The following is a 27,981-nucleotide window of genomic DNA, read 5'->3' on the forward strand; positions in this document are numbered from 1 at the left end:
CAAAATGCCATGAAAGGAGAGCAAAACTACTCAATATTGAATGAGCTAAATTCAGAGTGTACTCATTGGTATAAAATTCATATACACATCCTATTTCTAGGACTCTTGTCTCATCTTAGACCTTAGACCATCTTTGATATTGTTTATTTATCTCCTTAAGATCCTGATGTTATAGCCATCTCAGCTTTCTGAAGAACATCATCACTAGAATGCCCCAGTAATACATGCCATGTGCAGCAAGATGTCAAAAACTAAATTCATTATCTTTTCTCCCTCATTTGACTATCTCTCCTACTTTCCCATTTCTCTAGATAGTGCTGCATTCACTCAGTTGTCCTGCCCCCTCCTTCATCATTTTCTTGCCTGTTGATGATGATTCTTCCTTCTGAACAAAATCTCCTCTATTCTTCCTCTTATTGGCCTCTTGATAATTCAGGATCCTTTAATATCTTTACTGTATTATTGTATTCACTGTTAACTAGTATCTCTCTATACCTGTAGTTCTTTCTCCCTTCTAATCTCCCTTTCTCATGACTAACCAAAATAATAGTCCAAGGTGCCAGAGTCCTTTCAGTAGCTCCCTAATGCCTCCAGAAAAGGACAGTTCCTTAGCCTGACATCTTTCCAGCTGAATATCACATTATTCTCTATTATTCAATCTATATTGCAGTCAAACTAAATTGCTATTCCCTGAATTTCATCTTGCATCTCTATATATTTGCACAGGACATGTATTTCTGATCAGACAGAATACTAAGGATCCTGTGGCCATTTAAGTCTATACACTAAGCTTATACCAATAAACCCAGGATAGCATAAGTTTCTTGGTTTCCATCTAGATTACTAACTCATTTTGATCCTGTAGTCCACTAAAATTTCGCAATTTGTTTCATGTAAATTATTTAGTGTCTAGCCATGTTTTTCATTTATGCCATATTTTTTTTCTCAACCATCTCCAAAGATTTACACATTTTCCTTGTACCTTGAATATCACCTCCTACGCTGTACCTCCCTTCCCCCAGCTAAGGTCCATAGTCATTACTTCCTTCAAGAAATGGCTTAAAATGTATATCTTTCAGTAAGCCTCCTCAAATTCACCTTGCTAATCTCTTGTTACTTGGTCTTTTCTCTGCATCTGCTCAGGATTTATATTTTCAGTATCTTAATTTACTGCTTTCCCCCATAGGGGATGACGGCAAAAATATTTTGGAAATTATATTTCAGGCAAAGAAATAATAAACATTATAGGTTTGGAAACTACTCAAAGGCTTCTCACCTAAGAGAATGCCTTTTTTTTCAAAGACCCAGTTAGAGGGTGATGAACCTGACCAAACATAATAAAATATACCTTAACTTTAAGAACAAAAATTCCTGGGTACTGATTTGGGTTTCATTTGACAATCAATGATCCACATGTAGTTACCTCATTGATTGGTCAAAATCACCACTAAATTAGAAGGAAGGATGATGATAAGAAGATATTCCACTTAGTTATCATAGTTCTAGGTAACTTGTTTATGCAAATAAACTCTTGGGGATAAAAAAAAAATATGTGTACAAGTAATAACATTCCCTCGAATTAGCACCATTCTTTAGAATTATTTAACTACTGCAAAAGAAACTATGTGAGAAGACAGAAAAAGTCCAATAACCAGACCTAGCTATCAAATACAATTTTTTAGGCAAGTAGAAGATTATTCTACCAAATGAAACATCTGTTTGGAGTCGTAAGTAAACATTTATTAAATGCCTGCTATGTGTCAGGTCAGGAATTGTGCTAAGCACTGGAAATACAAAGAAAGGCAAACTTTTTTTTTTTAAAGTACATGCTTATTTGTAAAAAGAAAAATGCAAATGACAATTCACAATATTAGAAAGTATCAATTTTTTAAAAACTATTAGGGGGCAGCTCGGTGGCACAGTGGATAAAGCACTGGTCCTGGATTCAGGAAGACTTGAGGTCAAATCTGACCTCAGACACTTGACACTTACTAACTGTTTGACCCTGGGCAAGTCACTTAACTGCTGTTGCCCCGCCTCCCCCCCCCAAAAAAAAAAGAAGATTAGTGTTAAAATGATCATGCAAAGGGGTTGGTGCATAAACCTACATAATTCATAGAAAATGTCTAATGAAACTAGAAGGAGATTGATATATAGATGAGAAACAGAAAAGTTGTACTTGCATCAGAAGGCAGTTATTAGGCACAAATGATATGCTCTATGTAAAGGAATTCACAAGCTTTAAAGCATTATATAATTCTCACTATTATCATTTTATAGGTATTATTATCCTTGATAAAAATAAAAATTTAGGAAGGTAAGAGGAAAGAGCCACTTTTTTAGGACAATGTTCTATAGCATACCATAATTTAGCCTGGTATACAATTGAATGAGAATATAAAATCACATAAAAATGAAACATTTGACTTGGTTTTACAAAAAGATAGCCTCAAAGTCTCCCTTCAAGCTAGATTGTTTGCATATATTTATTAAGACTATAAAAAGATTATATAACTGGTGATATGAACTATTCAGTGGCATGCTGAGCATGAACAACAAAACCGGGAATAAAATAGGAAATAGGGAAACATATGATTACCAAAGGTTTTACCAGGTCCATGAAGGATGTCCTGGGCAAGATCCAAATGAAGAAGGTATTTCCTATTTTTCCTCCAAATTCTCCTACTCAGAAATAACCCCAAATATTCATTTTACTAAGTCCTGAAAAGACTTTTAATATTTCCTTAATAAGATCCAGTCAACAACACCAACAAGCATAAGCCAACCCATTCACAGTTTAAGTAAATGGGAGATAAATGTTCTTTCCTCAGATTGTGATATGCAAATAGGCAGGCATTACATTTAGTCAATTATTGCATGTGTCTCTGGATAGATAATGATCTAGAGGCAAATAGAATAGGAGGAGATAAGACAATTTCATGTCATAGCTCTTTCAGGGATTCCAATCTAACTTCAATGACAAAAGTCAATATTTTTAAAACTGGTATTTCAATAGTGATGCTAAAATGTCGGGCCTCATGGAACACTTCAATATCAGGAGAATAAAAGGTTTATGGCCTAAAGGGCAATGGAAAAATGAATGATGAGTGTAAGTGCAATGCATTATAACTACTCCTCAGTCTCCTTCATTGGATTCACACCCAGATCATGCTCACTAACCATGGTTAGCCCTCAGGATTTTGTCCTGGGCCCTCTTCTGCCTATAAACTACTTCACATGGTTAAGTCATCAGCTCTCATTTATTTACTTATGATGACTATTTTCAAATCTACCTGTTCTGTCCCAACCTCTCTGATGACCTGCAATCTTGCATCTCCAACTGCCTTTCAGATATCTCCAACTAGATTGCATTAGACATTTTCAACTAAACATGTCTAAATCAGAACTCATTATTTTTTTACCCTAGACCCACTCCACAAGCTGCCTTCTTCCTTTTTTTACTGTAGAGAGCAACACAATTCATTAGTCCTTCAAGCTAACAACTTAGGAGTTATCCTCACATCTTCATTATCTCTCACACTCCATATTGTAAACTATTTCAAAGAATGTCAATTTCACCTTTGAAAAATCATTTGAACATGCCCCCTTTTCTCCTCTAACACTGTCACGCCTTTTGCACAGTTTCTCATCACTCGGAGGATCTGCCTGCCTCCCTATTTCAATCTGCCCTCCATTTAGCCACAAAAGTGATTTTCCCAAAACACATGTTGAACCATGTCACACCCTACTCAATAAACTTCTTATTATTTCCAGGAGTAAATACAAAAATGGTCTGTTTGACATTCAAAGCTCTTCATAACCTAGTCTCCTACTGACTTTTTAGTTTTCTCTTCACCACATACTCTTTCCTTCAGTGATGTGGGCATCTTTGCTGTTCTATAAAAAAGATGCTGCATCTCTTGGCTCCAGGCATTTTCTCTAGCTGTCATTCATGCCTACTGGAATACACTCCCTTCTCAACTCCACCTATTGATTTCCCTGGCTTCCTTTAAATGTCAACTAAAAGCACACCATTTTTATGAAGGCTTTCCCAAACCCTCTTAATTATAACGCCTTTCCTTTGTTATTTATTTCCCTGTACATAGCTTGTTTGTATATATTTGTTGGCATATATTTGCTGACTCCACCTTAAATTATAAGTTCCTTGAGGGCAAAGGACTATCTTTGTGCCTACTTGCTAATCCGCAGCACTTAGCACAGTGCCAGGCACATAAAGGCACTTATGATTGAAATGATTTAAAAAATGATAAGCCAGTCATGGTTCATCATTGATAATACTGCTGAATGGGAAGTCCGAATGTTGAAATTAAATCTCTGAAATACTTAAACAACCAAAATAAGTACTCCAGTGCAATGGGTAAAATATATTCTACACTGGATATATGGAAAGGATTATCCAGAATCATGCAGAATGATGGGAGTATATGTTGCAATACTTAGTAATACCCACATTTTTCATGGATCCACCAAAGTCTAAAAGAAAGACTTCAGGAAATGAAATTAAATTTAATGGAAAAAGTAAGGATTAGGTAGGAGAAAAAATGTCTCAAAATGTTAATAAAGAAATGCGAATCAAAGCAACTTTGAAGTTTCAACCTCCCACCCATCAGATTGGGGGGAAAGAATGACAGAAAAGGAAAATTGAAAATGTTGGAAGGACTGCAGTAAAACAGGCACATTAATTTGCTATTGGTTAAGCTGTGAATTATTTCTTTCATTTTGCAAAGTAATTTGGAACTCTTGCCCACCCCTTCAAATCTGTACCATTACATACCATTACAAGATCGATATCCCCAAGGAGATCAAAGAAAGAAAAAAAAGGTCCCATATGATGGAAATATTTGTAGAAGCTCTTTTCAGAGTAGGTTCAGACTATAAATCAAAGGCATATCCATCTATGGGGGAATGACTAAATCATGATATATTAATATAAAATATTTTATTACATCATGGAAAATTACAAAATGGAAGGTTTCAAAGGAAACTATGATGCCCTTTATGAATTGATACAGATAGAAATGAACAACACTAGCAGAACAATATATAAAATAACATCAATATATTAAAGATAATCAACTTTGAAAGATTTAATAATTCTGATCAACACAATGACCAATCATAATTCAAAGGACTTATGATGAAAAACATGATCTTTTTTTACTGATAGAGCTGATGGACTCAGTGCAGACTGAAACATTCTCTCTCTCTCTCTCTCTCTCTCTCTCTCTCTCTCTTTCTCTCTCTCTCTCCATGGCATTTAAAAAAACTATATTATAAAGAAAAACAAATATGAAAGACTTTAGAATGCTGATCACTTCAATGATAAATCACAAGTCCAGAAGACTAAAGATGAAACACATTATGCACCACTACCTAGAGATGTGATGGACTTAAAATGCAGAAGAAGACATGCCTTTTGGACATGGTCAATATCAAAATGTTTTGTACTATAATAAGAATTGAACTATGAATATTTGATATGAGCATTTTCTTTCTTTTTAAAAATGTCAGTTGTGCACAGTAGAAAGGAGAGATAAATATGAAAGAGATAGAGACAGAAACAGACAGAAGCAGAGAGATAGAAATAGAGAGATAAAAAGGTACAGATCCAAAGAGAGAGAGAAAAGACATTTTAATGAGTTGGTAAGGACACTAGAGAACCAGTGCTAGTTAATATCTTGGAACCTCTCCGAAATACATCACATGGGTGCCTATCTCCTTATGAACTCATAGGCACCATATAGTCTTATTCTATTTTGCACGCTCTATTTAGAGCCTTTCATGAGATCTCATGCACAGTAAATGTCCCATACATGACTCACTACAAAACAATACAATTCAAAATGCACTTTTTGATCAAACTGTGGTTGAATTAGCTTCCCCATCTCAGTCTAATCCCATATGAGTGGTACTTTGTGCATTTGGCACATGTTGGAAGACAACTTTACTCTCAAAATGTGTGTATGTGCAGTCTCATAATCTCCTTAAGGGCAGGGACCATGTCTTTTTATTGCTTTTATATCCCCTTTAGTACCCAGCATGGTGATGTGGGCACAGAAAGCAATTGACAAATGTGCTGTGATTGGCTCTTCACAGATCTCAATAAGAACACAACACTGAGAAGGGCCAGGGTATTTTTTTTTCTCATTCCTTCCACAACTATGTGAGAAACTTTAAAGAGCAACAACCAAAAATAATAATTAACAACAACAATAATAATAATAACCCTACTTGACAAGGAAATTGGAAACTTAATTAATTTATGCCTGTAAAATATAGGTTCAAATTACTGTTGTGCTTATTCTCAGCCTTACATAAATGTAAGTGTGAAAATTCAACACACTGACATTTATTGAAATGGTTGCGTGAAAACATGAAGCAAATTGACTTTGAGACAGGTGTTAGCAGTCAGCCCTAGCTAAGAAAGTCCTTTGTCAACAGAGCAGCTACAAGGGGGGCTGCTAATATACAGAAATGGTGATCTATGGGGTGGAAAATATATTTGGATTCTATTCTCTATTCAATTTACTTCATCTTTGTGGGGAGATTGAAACACTGTTATGATTGTGGGTGATCAGGGATAGGGGGAAGGAATTGGGCAGGTTCAGTGTATTCTCATCCACTAGAAGCTGTTTTCAGCTTAAATCATGATAAACAGGGTCCAAACATCTAGTATGAATCAGTTTCAAAGCAGTAGTCTAAATATACATTACATTATTAAACAATGCTATTTCTAGCCACAATCTAATTTCTGGAGATTCGTAAATATCTTTTTAAAAATTATTAAAAACCTTTATAAAGTATTATAATAGATAACATGACATGGTAGATAAAGGAATGTTTGAAGTGAAGAAGACCTGTGTGACCTGAACAAGTCATCTACCTTCTACATTGCCCCAAGTAGTCCACTAAGACTTTAAGTAACACAGCAGTTGCCAAATTCTATTAGTGTAGGAAGTTTCCACATCAGGGACTGCTTTCACATATGATATCATAGGTCCATACCAGGGGGAAAATGGAATTATTAACGATAATATATATGTGTATGTATCACCTTAGCTAGGTTTCAATGCCTTGTTACAATGTGAAAGAATACAAAAATCCTTAATCCCCTTTTACAGATGAGAATACTGTGTCTCAGAGAAACTAGGCAATTTATTTATGTTCACAACAAGGATTTGAACTGGTTTTCTCACTTGTGTTCCCAAAATATTATATGGTTCTCTAAATTCTTACCATTGATGACAAACTCAAATGATCACTTTAAAGTCAAAACTGAGAGACCTTGAGAGAATTCCACAAGGAATCTCATATGACCTATTAGTTTTAATTCAATAAATGGACAAGTATTTTTTGAGTATGTATTATAATTTAAAATACATTGGGAAACTAAGCTCTACCACTAAACAGTTGTGTAGCCTTGGTCAAGTTACTTAAAAATTTGAGTTTCAATTTCCTCATGTCTATAATGAGAGGTTTGGATGATATCTTTCAAATACCTTCCAACTTTATTTTTTTTTTTAATCTAAAGTACAAGGCCTGTGATCTTTTCACTACACCACCTTGATGTATAAAGTTTACTTTCTGTCTCTTTAATGAATAAGGATCTGTAAAACCCAGTGACCATCTCAGATTGACTTTCTCAAAAGAAAAATAAAATCACAAATAGGCAATTGTTTAAGTAATGTAGACCTTCTGTTTGAAAAACATGCCATTTAGAAAGCAAAGAGGCAGTAACTTTCTATGACAATCTTCCAAAACTGTTTTTCAGAGAGTAGGAGTTATAGTATTTTAGAGTTCATACAAAATGTAAATAAGACGAATTCAGTTTAAAATGTATTTTTTCACTGTCTCTATTTCAAATGTGATGGAAAGTGATGTCATCTCAGAATGTGTTCCATTATGAACATTTTAATGCAATAATTGTAGCAATTTAGTATAGTGGGTAGATCTGCAAATGGAATGGAAAAAAAATATTGAAATGCTTCTAGCTTGCCTAAAATAACTACTGTGGTGAGAAGGCATGTCATGGCAGAAAATGTGGAATTCATAAACATTAGTATAGAGTGGCAGTATGCCCACCTGATATTGATTAATACCAAAAATGTCTACTAAGGATATTTTCAGTTGTGATTTCTAGAAGCTAAACTGATTTGGTCTCCCATAATTAGAAGTGTAGCATGGTGGAAAGAATTTGGAGTCAGAAGACTCATACAATCCTAGCTCTGTTCTTTGCTACCTTTTTGACTATACCTATCTATAGATATATTGACATATAAGTAGATAGGGAGAGAGGTAGACTTTCTTATACATAGATATTCATGAAGACATAGATATGGGATATAGACATAGAAAGAGATGAATTAATTATAGATACATAAATATAGACATAAATATGATAGATAACTGGGCAGCTAGGTACTACAGTGGATGGAGACCTAGGCATGGAGTTAGGAAGATACATCTTCATGAGTTCAAATCTGGCCTCAGACACTTACTAAATGTGTGACCTTAGGCAAATCACTTAACCCTGTTTGACTTAGTTCCCTCATCCATAAAATGAACTGGAGAAGGAAATGGCAAACCACTTCAATATCTTTTTTTTTTTTTTTTAGTGAGGCAGTTGGGGTTAAGTGACTTGCCCAGGGTTACACAGCTAGTAAGTATTGCGTCTGAGGCCAGATTTGAACTCAGGTACTCCTGAATCCAGGGCCGGTTGCTCTATCCACTGCGCCATCTAGCTGCCCCCACTCCCAATATCTTTGCCAAGAAAACCCCAAAAGGGGTCACAAAGAGTTGGACACAACTAAAATAACCACAAACAAAAATGGATATAGATATATCTTAACCTCTTTTATTCAGTTTCTTCCTTTATAGGAAGAATGGATAGAGACAAAATGATATCTCAATTCATTTAGGACTCTACATTCTATTGATTACTAATTATATCCATCACTAAAATCTTTCAAGTTCTGATCTATTCCATTCGAAGGTATGATGGAATTGGTATTGGACATTTGACATTTCATCTATTAGAAAAAGGATTCATCATAGAAAGGACACTTTTGTTTGACATTAGACATAATGGGATTGTTCTCTATGGCCATGTAAACTCAGATGCTTGAATAAATGTTTGTTGAATTGAATTTCTAAGAAGGCAAATTGGATTGTCGGACCTCACTGTCCATTCTTCATTTGTTCCCTCTGATTGCTAATTTCTTGCTGACAACTGACCCTTTAGCCTTTTACAACTCTTCATTTGCATATGACCCTTACCACCAGAACCACTCCTACTGAAATTGGCCCCAGATATACAAAGCTGTTCTTTCAACACCATAGCTGCTTATCCTTAGTAAATCTCTTGAGCACAGTCCTGCCTATTCCTGATCCTGAATCCAACTCCAAGTATGGCCCAAGGGTCATTATAGGACAGTATGTTATACATAATAAGTTTTTAATAAATATTTGTTGAAATAATGGATCTTCCAAGGGACCTTTCCCCTCCTTTTCACATTAAATAAATGCAAAAGAAGAATTTAAACATCAATTTCCATTCTTGAAGAAATTAACTGGGAATGAACATGTCAACACAAAGATAATTCAAGTGGTGTTGTTGTTGTTTTTGTGGTTTGTTTTTGGTTTTGTTTTCTTAACTGATCCCTATAATTTCTAATTGATTATCTAACTGAATTGAATCTAGTTAGAATATGTCTACATATGAAAGGTGAAGCACAGAATGGAGTAAATTTTGGATAATCACAAAGGTGGTTGGGGAAACATCCATCTGAAACAAAAGAGTAATTTAGGCACAGGTGACTGGTGGACGTGATTATTTAGATCATTTTAGATTATTTTCCACCAGTTGACATAACCTCCACATTTTACAAAATGAGATTATTTTACTGAGTTTCAAGCTCCTCTAATTTCTTTTCTCTGGGCCCTCCATCCACCAATGCAGATTCCAACCTCTTTGACCTTAGTTGAGTGTCTGCATGATTCAACATGGCCTTGGCAATCTTGTGGTAGGAAGTCTTTCTGCATTAATCTAAATTTGTTATTGGACAATACTGTATTTCATTGGCTCCTAATGAAAGTGTTTTAGCTGAGTAGAGCCTATGAATCATCTCCATTCAACTGGCATTAAAAAAATGACTACTATGTGATAGACATTTTCCTGGGTGCTAGAGATATGGGATGAAAATAAATGTTTCCATACTTTAAGAGTTTTACATTCTATCAGAGAACTTAGCATGCACACATATTAGTAATTCAAAATATATATAAAGTAAATTTGTGGCAGAGCACCAACAAGGGTATCAGCAAACTTTAGTGTAGGAGGTGGCTATCTGAAATGTGTGGAACAAACCTGGAGATTTTAAGAGGCAGAAGTGAAATTAAAGTGCATTCCAAGTATCATAAGCACTGTGTGCAAATGAATGGAAGCAGGAGATGAAAATTTTATTGTTGTTTTATTGCTACTTCTTTCTTTTCTTTTGTTTTGTTTTATGAAAAACAGAAGGTAGGCCACATAGGTAAAAAACAAAAATTATAAGATAAGAAGAAAGATGAAATAATTTTGCAAAGACAGATTGGACCTAAATGGTAATGACTTTAAATACTAAAAAGGGAAGGTAGTATATCATTTAAGAAGTGATCATTTTTCTTTTTTAATAATTGATTGTTTTATTCCACAGATTGAATAGATAGATAAATAGATATTCATTTGTTCATTCATTTGTCTGTTTCTTCTTAAAGAAGAAATAAGGAACCACTGTCATTCTTGAAGAGGGAAGTACCATGGCTAGACCTATGCTTTAATGAAAGTTCATTAATCTGGGGATCTGTCACAAATCTATCCATTTATGAAACTCTTTTAGAACTTTTATATATTTCAAGTCCATTTTCAACTGCATTAGTTTACATATTATGCAGCTACATGAATATTTGCACATAAGAAAAAACAAAACCACATCTATATAATCTGAAATATTTCTAGAAATACAGTTTCCTGTTACAATAGAAAACCCCATAGGTTTTCAGAGCAGGAAAGACTAATTCCCTCAGAACCTTAGTTCTCTTCATGAAGTTAAATCTAAGCTTTTTAATTTTTTCCTTGCCAAATATTGCTGATATAATTTCCACAATTGGCCCCATACATCTATATCATATGAACTTACCATTTAAATTCTTCCATATCTATCAATGTCACTCTCCCTATGAATCTTCCAGTCAATCTTAAAGAACTAGCAGTGACTTTATTTAGTTTATCTTTACAGACTCCATATATCATTATTCTTAGCTTCTTTTTGTTCCCTAATCTTCACTGCCATGTAGTAAAGGGATCTTGTTATTAGCATTCTTGGAAATCACATGAGAAAAAATAAAAAGGTTTTTACATGATATAGTAGCTATCATCATATCTATTCCTCCCAAATTTTCAGATGGCAGGGAGATGGACTTTAGAGTGACTTTTCCTGATAAGAGATACAACCATATTTTGAGGAAGGCAGTGTTGAATAATTAAAAGATAACTGGAGTTAGAATAATTAAAAGATAACTGGAGTTAGAAGACCTGGGTTCCAGCCTTGACTTAGTTACATTGTGATTGCATAACTAAACACATCAGTTGACTGTACCAAATCTTGATTTTCTTTTCTTTTCTTTTCTTTTTTTTTTGCGGGGCAATGAGGGTTAAGTGACTTTGTCCAAGGTCACACAGCTAGTAAGTGTCAGGTGTCTGAGGCTGGATTTGAACTCAGGTCCTCCTAAATCCAAGGCCAGTGCTTTATTCACTGTGCCACCTAGCTTCCCCCTTGATTTCTTTTTCTGTTAAGTAAGGATGGCAATCCTGCCAGTTTTTTGCCTCACAAGGTCATTGTGAAGAAAGCAATTTTTAAAACAGTCCAATGCTTTAGGGATATGAACAGTTTTTAGGAAAATGCCTTGTTTTAAACCCATAATGCCTTGAGCTTTGAAATTGATCATGTATAAATTTTATTATATCAAAACAATTATAATATAGGGGTTACTGATTACCCCCAGTTTCAGTCTAGCTGATTGTCTAAAATAGGGTACATTTTTCTTCCACTTTATATGTGAGCTCAGGGGATAGTATTGCATGGGGACACGTTTAGGACTTGACATTTGGGATGGCAGATGGATTGAAAAGCATTTGCCTGTGGGAGTTAAATGGCACAATCAACTCCCTTGAATTTTGATGCAATTTTTAATTTGGACCACTAAAGATTATGGGATTTGGGTGCATTGGAATAATAGCCACTCACATTTCCTTAGCATTTTGCCATTTACCAAGGAGCTTTCCCCTGAAACAACCCTGTGATATAGACAACAATAAGTTATGATTCTATAACACCTTAAGGTTTACAAATAACTTTCACACAGCAACCTTGTTGGTAGAGAGAATATATTATCCCCTATTTTTTTTCTGAAAATAAAGGAAAGCTCCAATAGAGGCAAAATATGTTGCCCTCCCTATGCCATAAGTTGTTAAGTGATAGGATTTGAAGATATAAACCCAGCTCTCCTTACTCCAAGAACCACGCTATTCCCATGATCCCATTTTCAAATAATATTGTTGCCATTTGCCAAGAAGGAAACTGGGGCTTAAAGAGCCTGAATGATTTTTCTTGGTAATATGATGAGTAAATTTTGGAGTTGGGATCAAATGAAGGTCATATTAGTGTTGCTTTTGATTTCTTGGTGTACAGGTCTAGCATTGGTATAGCTGGATCAAAAGGGATGCACAGTTTGGTAACTTTTAGAGCATGATTCCAGATCTTTCCAGAATAACTCAAGTATTTCACAATGATATCAATAGTGGAGTAGTCTACTTGTTTTCCCACAGCTGGTAAGCTAGCTAGCTATGTTTGTGCACACATGCATGCATGTATGTATGTAGGTGTGTATGTATGTATATAAGTGTGTGCATATATACATATATATAGTAGATATATATGAATAATTTTCCTGTGTCTTAGAAATAAGACCTATATCATAGATACGTGTTGCATTAATTTCCCAGTTGCCTCTTTTCTTTATTTTTTATCACATTAATTTTCTTTAAACAAAAACTTTTAAATTTTGTTTAATAAAAATGTCTACTTTGAATAACAAAAAAATTTCCATTTATTTTCTGTAATCTCCTCTATCCCTTTTAGAATCATGAACTCTTCTTCTTCTATTTATCTATATGAAAGGTAATTTCTTCCTCGATCTTCTAATGTGTTTACAATGTAACCTTTTAATTCTACATCTTGGGTCATGTATCCATTTGAAGTTTATCTTGGTATATGATATGAGATATTGCTCCAAGCCTTCTAATCTCTACCAGGATGCTGTCCAGTTTCTTGGTATTATTTTATCAAAGTAGATTACAATGAATCTCTCTCTCTGTCTCTTATGCACACACACACATATTCTTCCTCTCCCTCTTCCTTCTCCTCTCTCTCTATCCCCCATACATATATACATATATTCATGTGTATATGTATGTATGCATACATACACACACATTCATAGACACCAGGTTAAGAAATCTTGATCTACTACAACCCATAGCCCAACTAAATCCATGTTACACTATCCCTGGGATGTTTTTTTTAACTTCTGCTTGAAGGGAACTTCACAGACATTTTGGGGAATTGTTTTATGCCTGTAGTTATATGGTTGTTGACAGAAATGGTATTAAAATAAATAGATATTAACGTTTAAGTCTACCACTCTTTTGAATCTGTAAGAAAAAAATAATCAAAACATGACAAACAAAAAATACACCCTACAGACTAACTCTTCTACCTCTTTTCATCTACTTCCAAATATAATCCCTAGGATGACTAGGGAAACTGGCACTGTAATCAATAAGTCCCCAAGGAAAAGAAAGTTTATTGCCTGTCTTTTTTAATGGCAAAATGTAAAATATTTTATCAAACCTGTGTTAAAGTCCAGGCTCTGCCAATTCCTAGCTATGAGACCTTTGTTGATTGATCTTCCCTGTTTAGATTGCTTGTTTAGTTGTTTTAGTCATGTCCAACTCTTTGTGTCTCCATTTAGGATATTCTTGGCAAAGATACTTGATAAAGATACCATTTACTTTTCTATGGCATTTTACATATTAGGAAACTGAGGCAAACAGGATTAAGGGTCACACAGCTGATAAGTGTCTGAGGCCAAATTTGAACTCAAGAAGATAAATCTTTTTGACTCTAGGCCTGGCACTCTATCCAATGCGTCACCCCTTAAAATATAAAATGAGGCAACTGGATTAGACTAACTTTAATGCATTCTTTCCAGCTCTAACATGCTGTGATGGGAAATTCACAGCACTCTGATGCAGCCCATTCCCTTGTTTGAATAGCTCTAATTGTTAAAAAGTATTTCCTTATAAGGAACCAAAATATTCCTCATTACCTTTTCTACCCACCAGTTCTAATTTTTCCATATAGGGTCATCTAATATATCATTCCATGTTTGCACTCCCAACTACTTAAAGACAGCTATTATACCTGCCCTAAGTCTCTTCCTCAGAAGTGGAGCTAAGATGGCAGAGGAAAGACATTAAATGCACAGAGCTCCTAATACAATCACCTCAAAAATAGCAATAAAAGAACCCTTGGAGGAGAAAAACAAACAAAAATACGGGCTGAGAGTTTTCTCAAGCTATAGGTAGATTTCAGGCGGCCATGCTGGGCCATGAATAAAGCCTAACCCCACAATTGGGCTGACATACCAGACACCCACCCGAGGAATTTTCCCCAGTGCCTCTGAATCTGCTGCAGCACCAGCATCTTCTGGAACTGAGGGCGGTCGGGTTGAATGGCTGGCGGGGGGTGGGGGGGTGGGGTAAGTGGAGGGGTACCAGTGGACTGAGGGGAAGGATTCAACTATCCCACTGAAGTGGGGAAGCAGGAAGAAATACTCAGCAGCAGGAGGCCCAGATCGGGGAGGGGAGCGGGCAGGCTCATGGAAGCTAAAAACCACACCACATAAAGCTTTGCTGGTTGGTTGTTTAGTAAGTAGGCTTGAGGTTATCTCCAGACTAGAGAACAGGCCAGTTGAGATTAAGACCATCAAAAATTTCTTTGGGGGTAAGGTAGACCACAATACAACTTCAGAAGAAGATAATAACAGGTTCAAAGCTCCAACATCCAAAGCTTCTAAGAAAAATATGACCTGGTCTCAGGCCATGGAAGCTCTCAAAAGGGACTTTGAAGAGAAAGTAGGGGGAAATAGAAAGAGATGTAGAGAAAGGGAGGAAAGAATGGAAAGAGAAATGAGAGTGATGCAGGAAAGTCATGAGAAAAAAGTCAACAGTTTGAAAAGCCAAATGGAAAAGGAGATTAAAAAACTGTCTGATGAAAATAACTGCTTAAGAATTAGGATTAAACAAATGGAAGCTAGTGACCTTATGAGAAACCAAGACACTGCAAAGCAAATCCAATTATATGAAAAAATAGAAGGCAATGTGAAATATCTCCTTGGAAAAACAGCAGACCTGTAAAATAAATGTAGGAGAAATAATTTGAAAATCATTGGAGTACCTGAAAACCATGACCAAAGCAAAAACTTAGACACCATCCTCCAAGATATTGTGAGGGAAAATCGCCCTGATATTCTAGAAGCAGAAGCTAAAATAGAAATTGAAAGAATCCACCGATCACCACCTGAAAGTGATCCCCAAAGGAAAACCTCCAGGAATATTATAGCCAAATTCCAGAACTCCCAGGTGAAGGAGAAAATACTGCAAGCAGCTAGAAAAAAGGAATTCAAATACTGTGGAGCTCCAATAAGGGTAAAGCAAGATCTAGCAGCTTCTATATTAAAGGACTAAAGGGCATGGAATATGATATTCCAGAGGGCAAACTGGAACTAGAGCCAAAAATCACATATCCAGCAAAACTGAATATAATCTTTCAGAGGAAAAAAATGGGATTTCAATGAGAAAGAGGTCTTTCAGTCATTTGTGATGAAAAGATCTGAACTGGATAGAAAATTTGATTTTCAAATACAAGACCCTGGAGAAGCATAAAAAGGTAATCAGGAAAAAGAGTTCATGAGGGATATTAAAAGATCAAACTGTTTACATTCCTACATGGGAAGATAATACTTGGAACTCAGAAGAACTATCTCAGTAAGGAATTCACAGAAGACACAGGTCTGAACTGAATATCAAGGGATGATTTCTGTAAAGCATTTATGTTTTGTTCTTTGTGGGGCAGACAAGGTGGGGTGTCTTATGTCTGGGGCCGGATATCGGCTTGGGGCTTCCTGGGTTCAGGGCTGGTGCTTTGTCCACTGTGCCACCTAACAAACCCATGATGACATCATTAAAATAGGGTTGAGGTGTAGGAGGAATAGACTTGGGGAGGAAGAAGAGGAGATGGTCTGGGGAGAGGTAGTTCACATGAAGGAAACAAGAAAAATGCTAATGGAGGGGAGGAGAAGAGGCGGAAGGAGTTGGGGAGTGAGTGAACCTTAATATCATCGGAATTGTCTCAAAGAAGGACTAACATACATACTCAAGTAGGTATAGTAATATATTTTTGCCCTGAGGGAGGGAAGGGAGATGGGGGGTGGGGAGAAGGGAAGGAGGGAAGGACAGATTGGGGAAGAGAGCCGTAAAAAGCAAAACACTTTCAAGGAAGATGAAGATGTTCTGCAATATTGTACAAGTATGACATTGAATTGCTGGATCTCATAGGGAGGATTGAGGAGGGAGGGAGGAAGGAAAATTTAGAACACAGAATTAGCTCAGGGACTTTGATCTCATCAGAGTGGGCTCTGGAGAGAATAGCATTCTCTCCATGAGTAATCTATTTAACCCTGCAGGAAAGTAGGAGGGGAGGAGGATAAGGAAGGAAGGGTGAAAAAAGGGAGAGCAGAATGAGGGAGAGGATAATCAGAAGTAAAATACTTTTGAGTAAGAATAGGTAAAAAGAAGATAGAGTAAATGTCATGAGAAGGAAGTGGAATGGAGGGAAATAGTTATGATTATTGATTATAATGTCAAAACATATGGTACCTACTTTGCTGGGCTTTTATGAAGAAAATTCTCTGTCAAGCTTAAGGTACTATACACAGGTTATGATGAACAAGATATCAGAAAAACCTGGAAAGACCTACATGAACTGAAGCAGAGTGAAATGTACTATATACAAAATAACAATAGTGGGGGATGATCTGCTGGGAAGTATGTGGTTATTTTCAGCAAGGCAATGATCCAATATAACCCTGAAGGATTTATGAATATTGCAGCCCATCTGCAGAGAAAGAACTGATAGTATCTGAAAACAGATGGAAACACATTTAATTGTTTTTTCTTTTCCTCTTCGACAATTCCTTAATCTGAAGTTTTGTTTTTTGTTTTTTGTTTTTTAATTTTTGACTATCTTCTCTCACAACTAGCTAATATGGGAATTTTTCCATGATTACTCATGTATAACATATTTTCAATTGCTTGATTTCTTGTGGGTGGGGGGTGGGAATGGAGGGAGGAAGAGAAGTTGGAACACAAATTTTTTAAAAATTGATGTTAAAATTTGTTTTTACATAAAATAAATAAAATTCTTTTCAAAGTCAAAACAAATTTTAAAAGAAGAAATATGTTAAGGTTGCACAACTTCTCATAGTAAGTAAGCAGCAGAATTAGGTTTAAAACTTCTGATTCTAGGGGCAGCTAGGTCACTCAGGAGATAAAATAACATCCCTGGTTTCAGGAGAACCTGAGTTCAAATCTGGTCTCAGACAATTGACACTTACTATGTGACTGTGGGCAAGTCATTTAACCCTCATTGCCCCACAAAAAACAAACAAACAAAAAAACCCAAATCTTTCTGATTCTAAGTTCACTGGTCTCCCCTTTCCTTCACCCTAATGCTGCCTCTCTGCATTAGAGAAGTACAGAACAACATTATTTCTGAGAATCCTTTTCCTAATTATAGTTTTAAATCAAAAGATATAACAATACATTCCCCAACTGAGAAATGGTCAAAGGATATGAACAGGCAGTTTTCTGATAAAGAAATCAAAGTTATCTATTGCTGTATGAAAAAAATGCTCTAAATCACTATTGATTAGAGAAATGTAAATTAAAACAACTCTGAAGTACTACCACACACCTCAGATTGGCTAATATGACAAAAAAGGAAAATAATAAATGTTGGAGAAGCTGTGGAAAATTTGGAACAATAATGCATTGTTGGAGCTTTGTACTGATCCAACCATTCTGGAGAGCAAATTGGAACTATTCCCAAAGGGCTCTGAGACTGTTCATACCCTTTGACCCAGTGGTACCACTGCTAGGTCTGTATTCCAAAGAGATCATAGAAGATGGAAAAGGATCCACATGTACAAAAATATTTATAGCAGCTCTCTTTGTAGTGGCAAAGAATTGGAAATTGAGGCAATGTCCATCAATTGAGGAATGGATAAACAAGTTGTGGTATATGAATGTAATGGAATACTATTGTGCTGTAAGAAATGATGAGCATAAGGGCAGCTAGGTGGTGCAGTGGATAGAGTACCAGCCCTGGATTCAGGAAGACCTGAGTTCAAATCCGGCCTCAGACACTTGACACTTACTAGCTGTGTGACCCTGGGTAAGTCACTTAACCCCAATTGCCTCACTAAAGAAGAAGAAGGAGAAGGAGGAGGAGGAGGAGGAGGAGGAGGAGGAGGAGGAGGAGGAGGAGGAGGAGGAGAAGGAGGAGGAGAAGGAGAAGGAGAAGGAGAAGGAGAAGGAGAAGGAGAAGAAGAAGAAGAAGAAGAAGAAGAAGAAGAAGAAGAAGAAGAAGAAGAAGAAGAAGAAGAAGAAGAAGAAGAAATGAGCAGGAGGAGTTCAGAGAAACCTGGAAGGGCTTTCATGAACTGATGTTGACTAGGAGGAATAGAACCAGGAGAACATTGTGCACAGTAACAGCAACAGTGTGTGTTGAACAATGGGGATAGAATTGGCTCTTCTCAGCAGTGCAACAGTTGAAAAAAATCTCAAAGAACTCATGATAGAAAATGTTCTCCACATCTAGAAAAAAGAACTGTGGATTCTGAATGCAGATTGAACCATACTGTTTCTACTTCTGGGCTGCTTTTTTCCCTTCTTTTTTGAGGTTTTTCCCTTGTGCTCTGATTCTTATTCCACAATATGACTAATGCAGAAATATGTTTAATGTGATTGTACATATATAACCTATATCAAATTGCTTTCTGTCTTGGGGAGGAGGGAGGGAAGGGAGGGTGGGAGAAAAATTTGGAACTAAAAATCCTATGACAACAAATGTTGAAATCTATCCTTACATGAAACTGGAAAATAATAAAATACTTTTATTAAAAAAAGAGCGGCAGTGAGGTGGCACAGTGGATAGAACACTGGCCCTGGAGTCAAGAGTACCTGAGTTCAAATCCAGCCTCAGACATTTGACATTTACTAGCTGTGTGACTCTTGGCAAGTCACTTAACCCCAATTGCCTCACAAAAAAAAAAAAAAAGATATAACAATATCTCAATCCTGGTTAGACATTCCCAAGACCACATGCAGAAGAATATTCTTTTATCATGTCACAAAGGGGACCCCACTCATTATCTATTTATTTTAGCACATCTTTCTGTTTCCATTGAAACAAACATTATCTACAGCCAATGAGGAAAGGGCCTGGGTTTTAAAAAGGTCAATAAATTTGGTTAGTTCCTTTTCCAATGGGTCATTTATCAGGTCCTTCCTATCTTGACAGTAGCAAAGTTTGGGATGTTCTGTCACTTCTCACTTCTCACAGATTTTTTTTTGCATAATGTGACATTTATTATTCTGATGCTCTATATTTCATTTTGACTAAGTTCCTTAAATCGTTCAGGAGGAGCTGGAGTGACTCTCTCACTCACTGCTGTCCTAAATTAGTGCTTTTCAATGCATGTCATTCTTTTCCCTCATTTGATCCTAAGATATTAAAAGAAAACATATGGTATTAGAGGGAAGGGGGAGATGCATTTTTTCAAATACAAACAAGCTATTTTCAGCATTATTAAATATTCTAATAGCACTACTCACAAAAGGCAGTGTATGTACAACTGATACTTTTCAAGGCCTTCCACTGTATATTTTCACTCATTGGTTATTCTTCTTGTTATCTCAATGCCCTCCTGAATAAAGGGATTTACTAATAAGCACTTGCTAACAGTAAGCCTCTGAATGTTCCAGGTATATGGGCAATCTGGAATGTAAATAGGCAGAAGAGGTTATCACAATGTCACAAGGCTCTCTTTTGAGCATGTACAGGAATATTTTGCTGCTGAGGTTAGTGAGATGCTGTCTGAATACTTCTGAGAATGACATAGATGTTTTCCCTTACTGTTTCTAGTCATGGGAACTATGACTGGGAATTAACACCACCACCACAACCTGATATCTCTCTAATTTCCTATGGTTACTTTATCTGGCTCAATGTCAGGCCACCACAAAACTGTCCATATACCTCCAGTTCTGCCATCTGCAACTGATTTCACTTTGACCATTATCTCTATTCCCTCTCTGTGAGAATGAGACAACCTCATGGAGCCATTCTAGGCTTTAATAGGACAGATTTGGCCTTATTTTGTTCAGATCTGGGCCTCTACCTTATTTCTATGATATCTCCAGCCATGCCACAGGTAGTATGGGAACTGTCTTCATTGTTTTTACTTATATCTGCAATGCTTAATGCAGAGTCTAGACATAGTAAGTGGCAAATGAATGCTCTAGCTATATATCTTTCTAGCTATCATCTTCATATCTATCTCTTTTGAACCTAGTGAGGTAAGAAATTATTCAATATATTAAGGATCCATGAATCCATCAGTGAGATTCTGCTTTCATTAGTCAACAAGAATGATAAGTGGCTATTATATGCCAGGCATTATGCACATTAAAGTGGATGATGGTAAAGTAATATTCTAGGTTATTGGTATCTAAGTTGTTATTTCTTCCCCTTATAAGATTGTAAGCTCCCAGAATATAGAGGCTGTGCTTTATCAAAAATATGTACTATTTTCACTCCTTCTTACCCTCCAACTCTTATTACAGTACTCTATATGAATTCAACCATAATAAGGGTGCCATTGCCCTCTGAGATACACAGGCTTATAGTTAACTCCTTACTCTCTCTTACCCTCACCCCTATATCTAAGCTCTTTCCAAGTCTTGTAGATTCTACCTTCTCAATATCTCTTACATACTTCCCCTTTTCTCTTTTGAAACAGCCATACAGGTTTTTATCACCTCACTCCTGGACTATTCTAATAGTTTTCTCAATGGTCTCCCTGACTCAAGTCTCTCCATATTCTACTTCTTTATCTACTCAGCTGTCAATGTGATTCTCTTAAGACATAGATATGACCTTGTCACCCCCTAGTCAATAAGCCTTGGTGACTCTTTGTCACCTCCAGGATCAAATGAAAAATCCTGTGTTTAGCTTTTTAAACCCTTCATAAATTGGCCTATTCTTGCCTTTCCAGTCTCTTTTGTATTTTATTCCTCTCCACATACTCTACAATGTAATCCGGTGACACTCTCCTCCTTGTTCTTCCTCATGCAGGACACTCCATTGCCTGACTGCATTTTCTATTTTTGTCCCTATGCTTAGAACGTTTTCCCTCTTCATCTTTCCTCCTTGGTTTCCCTGCAGTCCTTTAAGTCTCAGTTGATATACCATCTTTTCGAAATAGGCATTACTAATCTCCCTTAATGCTAGGGCCTTGTCTCTGAAATTACCTCCCATTTTATTGTATAGTTCTTCTCTGCACAGTCATTTACATGCTGTCATGTTCAGTAGATTGTGAGCTCCTTCAGGTTGGATACCATATGTTTTCCTTTCTTTGGATCCCTAGTGCTTAGCACAGTGGCTGGCACATAGTAAGCCCTTAATAAACGCTGGTTCACTAACTGACCAACTGTTGAATAAATGAAGGCATGAATGAGAGAATTATTATCCCTGGAAGTCTTCTTAGGGAATAATCTTCATGAGTTGCTGTGTCCAAAAATATTCATCCCCTTCTGGTTAGCCTTCTGGTGATGTGCATTTCTGTTTCCCAAATAACAGAAAATTATTGGCTGGGCCTGTTCTTGAAGCATTTCTAACTTGGATGGCTTTACCAGAGCACAGTCTATAGCGACATCAATGTCAAGAACCCCAAACACTTCTAGGACATGATGGTACATTATGACAGAAAGTAAACTTTTAATAATGTTAGTGTTATGTGTATATGTATGTGTGTATATATATATATACACACATATACATGTATGTTATATATAAGAGGCTTTACTTTCTAGGATAAATGTTAATCAGATTACTAGTATGTGTATATATGTATGTATGTGTATATGTAGATGTAATTATATGTGTATGTGTATGTGTAGATGTAAGTATATATGTATGTGTGTATGTATAATTGTCCATCTCCCATGCCAAGAATGATCTCATACTACACTAATACACGCTAATTAGGAGTTTTACTTTCTGCCATTTATATACACACATATATTTCTTTACTACCTCAAGTATAAGTCAATTTTATAGATATATGTCTATGTGTGTATATGTTTGTAGCTAAATGTACCTATGTGTGTATATATACATAGAAATCTATCACCTATATATTTATATAAACAGGTATATATGCTTATATATAAAACTGCTATTTTATATTGAATTATATTCCATTATATCTTATTATATACAGCATAGAATGATGGATAGACTATCCCTTGAAACTAGGATACACTGTGTATAAGTCATACCTCTGACATATACATATTACCGGTGTGACTCTGGACATGTCATATGATGTCCTGGTGTTCTAGACAAGTAAAATTATAAATTGTAGACATGGTACCAACCTGCATTGGTAGAGGGGATTTTCTCACCTGAGAGTTCCCTATGCTAATAAAACCACAGGTCATTTTTTTTTTTTGGTGAGGCAATTGGGGTTAAGTGACTTGCCCAGGGTCACATAGCTAGTAAGTGTCAAGGGTCTGAGGCCAGGTTTGAACTCAGGTCCTCCTGAATCCAGGGCTGATGCTCTATCCACTGCGCCACCTAGCTGCCCCCTACAGGTCATTTTTTATCTTTTATATTATATTGTCTATTACATCATATAATGCTTTAAGGTTTACAAAGTGCCTTCTTTATATTATTGGATTGGTTTCTGAAGTCCCTTTGACATCTACAGCTATGAAACCATAGTACTTACAATAGCACCATGGTTTAAATAGGGTAGTTATTATAATTTCCCCTTTGCCTGTCACAAACTGAGGCTTCACAGAGTGGGGGAAGGGGAAGGGAAGGGGCCAAGAGAGGTCATCAATGGAAATTGGGATTGGAGCTGAGTCTTGAAGGAAGCCAGAGAAAGCAGAAGCCAGACGTGAGGAAGGAGATCATTCTAGGCATGGGGGATAGACAACAAAAAAGCATGGAGCCGAATGATGGAATATCTTATGCAAGGGATGGCAAGAAGACAGGTGTTACTGAATTGTAGCTTACAAAAAAGGAGTAAAATATGAGAAAATGGGTTAGGTTATAAAGGGCTTTAAATGCCAAATGGAGCATTTTACATTTAATCCTGGAGATAATCGACAGTCATTGTAGTTTATTGAGTAAAGGTGGTAGGAAAGGTGACATTGTCAGACCTGCACTTTAGGAAGATCAGTTTGGTAGCTGAATCATAATGGGGAGAAATTTAAGGAAGAGAGACAAACCAAAAGAAAGGTATTTTAATAATCTAGGCCCAGGCAAAGGAGAACCTGCACTAGTATAAACCAATTGTATTCCTCCTACTAGATTGAAAGTTCTTTGAGGGTTGAACTGCTATTTTCTAAACTATGTATTTCTTTCATTGTCCCACACAAGGCCATTGTCACAACAGGTACTCAATAAACAACATTCCATTTAATCAAATTGAACCAAAATATGGAAGCAACTCCTTGTCAAAATCAAGAACAGCCACTTAAGTACACAGACAACATTTCCGTGCCCAAATACAACTGTTAATGAAAATCCTAGAAATGAAAAACAGACTTTGCGATACATAGATTGGTAGCCTGGGATCACGGAAATAATATTGAAGTTAGTATTAACTGTTAGATTTGAGTCCCAACCTCTAAGACTTATGGATGTTTCCATTTAAATAATTCACTTAACTGCCTATTTTCTCTAATCCTCCCCCCATACTGTGTGATCCAGTGAGACTGGCCTTCTTACCTACATCTCCTGACTCCAGGTATATTCACTGCATGTCCTCCATGCTTGAAACTCTCCACTTCCTGATCTCTGCCTCCTGCTTTCTGTGACTTCCCTTGAATGTCAGCTAAAGTCCTGCCTTCTACAGAAAGCCAATCCCAGGCTCTGTTAATTTTAGTGTCTTCCCTCTGAGATGACACCAAATTTACCTTGTGTATGTCTTGTTTGTATACTGTAAGCTTACTGAAAGCATGGATTCTTTTTTTGCCTTTATGTGAACCCTAAGCTCTTACCATTTTGTCTGCCACATGAGTAAGCCCTTAATAAATACTTGTTGGTTTGGTTTGGCACCAGAAGGTGTACAGAAGTACAGTATGAATACTAATTCTCATTTCTACCTTTTCCATGGAATTGTCAAAAATTATTGCTTTATTAACCCCAAACTATCTAGTTTTAGTTAGCTGGAAGGAAGAAAAGTGCATTTATTAAGCATTTACTATGTGCTAGGCAGCATTCTAAGCATTTTTAAAAATATCTTATTTGATCCTCCCAGAAAGCTTGGAAGTCAGATGCTATCATTTCCCCCATTTTATAGTTGAGGGCATTGAAGCAGGCAGAGGTTAAGTTACTTGCCCAGTGTCACATAGCTAGAAAGGGTCTGAGGCCACATTAGAACCCAGGTCTTCCTGACTCCAGGCCCAGGTCTCTATCTACTACATCAGTTATTAGAAAGCAGATAGAAGGTATGGAAATAAATTAATCCATCCCTAGATGGATTAAAATGGATCACTTCAATTCATTAATTCAACTATTTTACTTCTACCTACTATGTTCAGAGCACATTATATATCAGATCACTGATTCATTAAACCAAGAAAAGTAGGCAATGGGCCAACCTTCTTGGCCCTTTTTGTTTACCTTTTGTCAGTCTTTGTGCAATGGCAATTAATAAATCATTGAACATCTACTAGGTGTCTATTATATTCCAGGCACTGTAGTCAACATTAGAGATACAGAAACAAAATGAAATAGTCCTTTGCTTCAGAGTGCTTACATTCTTTTAGGGGAGACAAGTCCATAAACAAATCTAGAGAAAATATAGACAATAAGTACAAGAAAATTTGGGGAAAACAAGACACTGGCAGTAAAGGGCATCAGCCTTGTCATAATGTGGAAGATGGCACTTGAGTTGATCTTTGAAGGACCCCAGCAAATCTAAGAAGTGAAAGTGAGAAAGTATATCATAAGCATGGGAGACAGCCTGTGCAAAGGCACAGCGATAGACAACGGAACATCTTGTGGGAAGAACAGCAAGACAACCAGGTTGTGTGGGCACATTGTGTCTGGATAGTTCGTCTGATTGGTTTATCAGTGACAAACATGGTTCATGGAATCCAAGGTCCTTAGAAAAGAATGAAGGTAGATTTGACTTCCCTGTCATCTCATTTCTCCTTGAGCAACTGCAGTAACGCTGTTTGTTCATGCAGCTCAAGGAGTGCCCTTGTGGATGAGGGTTAATGGAGGGGGTTGAGGGTGGGGAAGGGTATAGAAAGCCAGAATTGACAGCTCAAAAAGGCAGCTAGAAGAACTAATACTGAAAGAAGTGCTAAAAGTTGCTTAACTCAGCTATTTGCCCTCTGTTCCTATTGTCCATATCTTCCCATTAAAGACCTATGCCTTCAACCACACCTCCATTTGGCTTAATCCTTTCTTTGGGTTTTTGCTGACCTGTGCATTGACTTTCTATTGGAATAATGGACTGGCCAAAGGGGAGCTCAAGATCATTTCTGTACCCAACCATCTCCGTATTGACAAATTTCTCTTGCTCCTGCATGTCATTGCTCATGCACCACCAGGCAGGGCAGCTATATTTCACAATTGGCAGGCCCCTTTCCTGACATAGTACCAGGATGGACAGGTAATGACCTGAAATGTTACCTTAGCTACTCCTAGTTCCCTCATAGGTATTTTCTCCACTGTTTCAGACTTTGTCTCTAAGATTATACTTCTTGTGCATATCTATCTAACTACACTCTCTCCTTAGACAAGGGCCAAGATTGTTCTATCAATCTCTGGAAAATGTTTTAGGGACACAAGAGATTATGACACATTAGACCTTCCATAACATGTTTTTCCTGAGATATAAACTGCAAATAAACATAAATAAATGCACATAAAAGTATATATTGCCTAAATATGATTGAATAAGGATTGCAAAAGATGAGTTAATCCCTAATTGTGAAATTCAAGCTCATTATATATAATGACAGACAGTAATGATTGCAATAAACTCAGAAAACCTAAGTTTATTACTTACTCACCCAAATGTGTATCATTACTTGAGAATATAATTATGAATATAGTCTTAATTAATTTTCTAATAGGAACTTCATCTAAGTGTATATTTTAATTTTATGAGTGAATATGCATACACAGATATTCATATACATGTAGATTATAGAGAGATGGCATGTATGTATGTGTATAAATAATAACTTTAAATTCCAAAATAATACTACCCACTGATTTTTTAAGGCAAAGATATACTTGCCACTGTTGTGAATGGTAATTTTTGTTTAGGAAAGAATAGGAAAAATTCTTCACAATATCCAAATTTCTGTACCTAAATGTTTGGTTTCTTTGTTAAACCTCTTTTTGCTGAGATTGGCTTGTTTAGAAATTGTCAAATAGGAACCTGCACAAATTCAGGGAAAGACTTAATTCAGGACTTGAAAGCACAAAACAGCTAATTATTTTTCCTTCAGAAAAGCAACAAACATACACACTTTACTAAACTGATATACACTTGGCTAAAATTATTTTAAACCTTTTTTCCTTTGGTTTTAAAGAAAAAATTAAGTTCATTTGCAACTCAATAAAAGTCTCAAAAATAACCTCGTTAAAATTTAAGTTGTTCACTTAAAATTTGATGTGAAACAATGGTATCTGATCTTTGTAACTCCTGCTTGAGAATTAGTACTTGGATTGATTTATTTTTAAACTCCTCACTATCTACACAGGAGCCATAGAAAAAATCCAGTATGACAACGATTATTATGACCACAATATTTTCTCTGTTTACCTGGAACTCTCCATGCTGTTGTAAAATAGCTATAATTACTCTTAACATTATAACTTATATGATTAGAGCATTTCCTAGTTTGTAAAATGTTTTCCTATATCAATTATGTAAGAGAGAAAGTGTAAATATTGTTATGTCTATTTTTTTTACAAAGGAGGAAACTGAGTCAATTTCAACATAGTTATGTAAATTTTCCATGACTGCACAGCTAGGGAGTATGAGTTCCAGAACTTGCAACCATGTGCTTCCAGATTCTAATAGAACTGATTCAGTAATATATCCCTATTCATAGTCAGAGTATATAAAGAGTACAAAGTACCTTACCTATCATCTATCTGGTACAACTTTCATACATTTTAAAGATGAGTAAGCGAAGGCCACAGGGAAATAATGTGTCTTTCCCAAGGTCATATAGCTGATTAGTAAGTTGAAGTAAAATGCAATTTCTATGTCATTTGCCGCTAGGTCCACTTACCTGTTTCTGGTTCGATGGAAAAGTATGGTTGTCCTTCCAAGATACTATACACTAACTTTGCACTGTTTCCATAAACAGGATCATCAGCATCAGTAGCTGTTACATTGGTTACAGATGTCCCTATTTGAAAAGAAGATATTAATTAACACTTTATTCTATCACAAAAAAGTAAATTTTACAAT

General features: G+C 36.2%; 1 protein-coding gene across 1 annotated transcript in view; it reads right to left on the reverse strand.

Moving 5' to 3' along the window:
• The window catches only part of CDH8 (cadherin 8), a 526,134-nt gene that overhangs the window by 265,765 nt on the left and 232,388 nt on the right, over positions 1–27,981 (reverse strand). The window contains 1 exon segment of the mRNA XM_043985317.1: positions 27,800–27,919. Within this exon segment, the coding sequence (XP_043841252.1) occupies positions 27,800–27,919 (120 nt within the window).

This window comes from Dromiciops gliroides, chromosome 2 (genome assembly GCF_019393635.1).
Source record: "Dromiciops gliroides isolate mDroGli1 chromosome 2, mDroGli1.pri, whole genome shotgun sequence".
Lineage (NCBI taxonomy): Eukaryota > Metazoa > Chordata > Mammalia > Microbiotheria > Microbiotheriidae > Dromiciops > Dromiciops gliroides.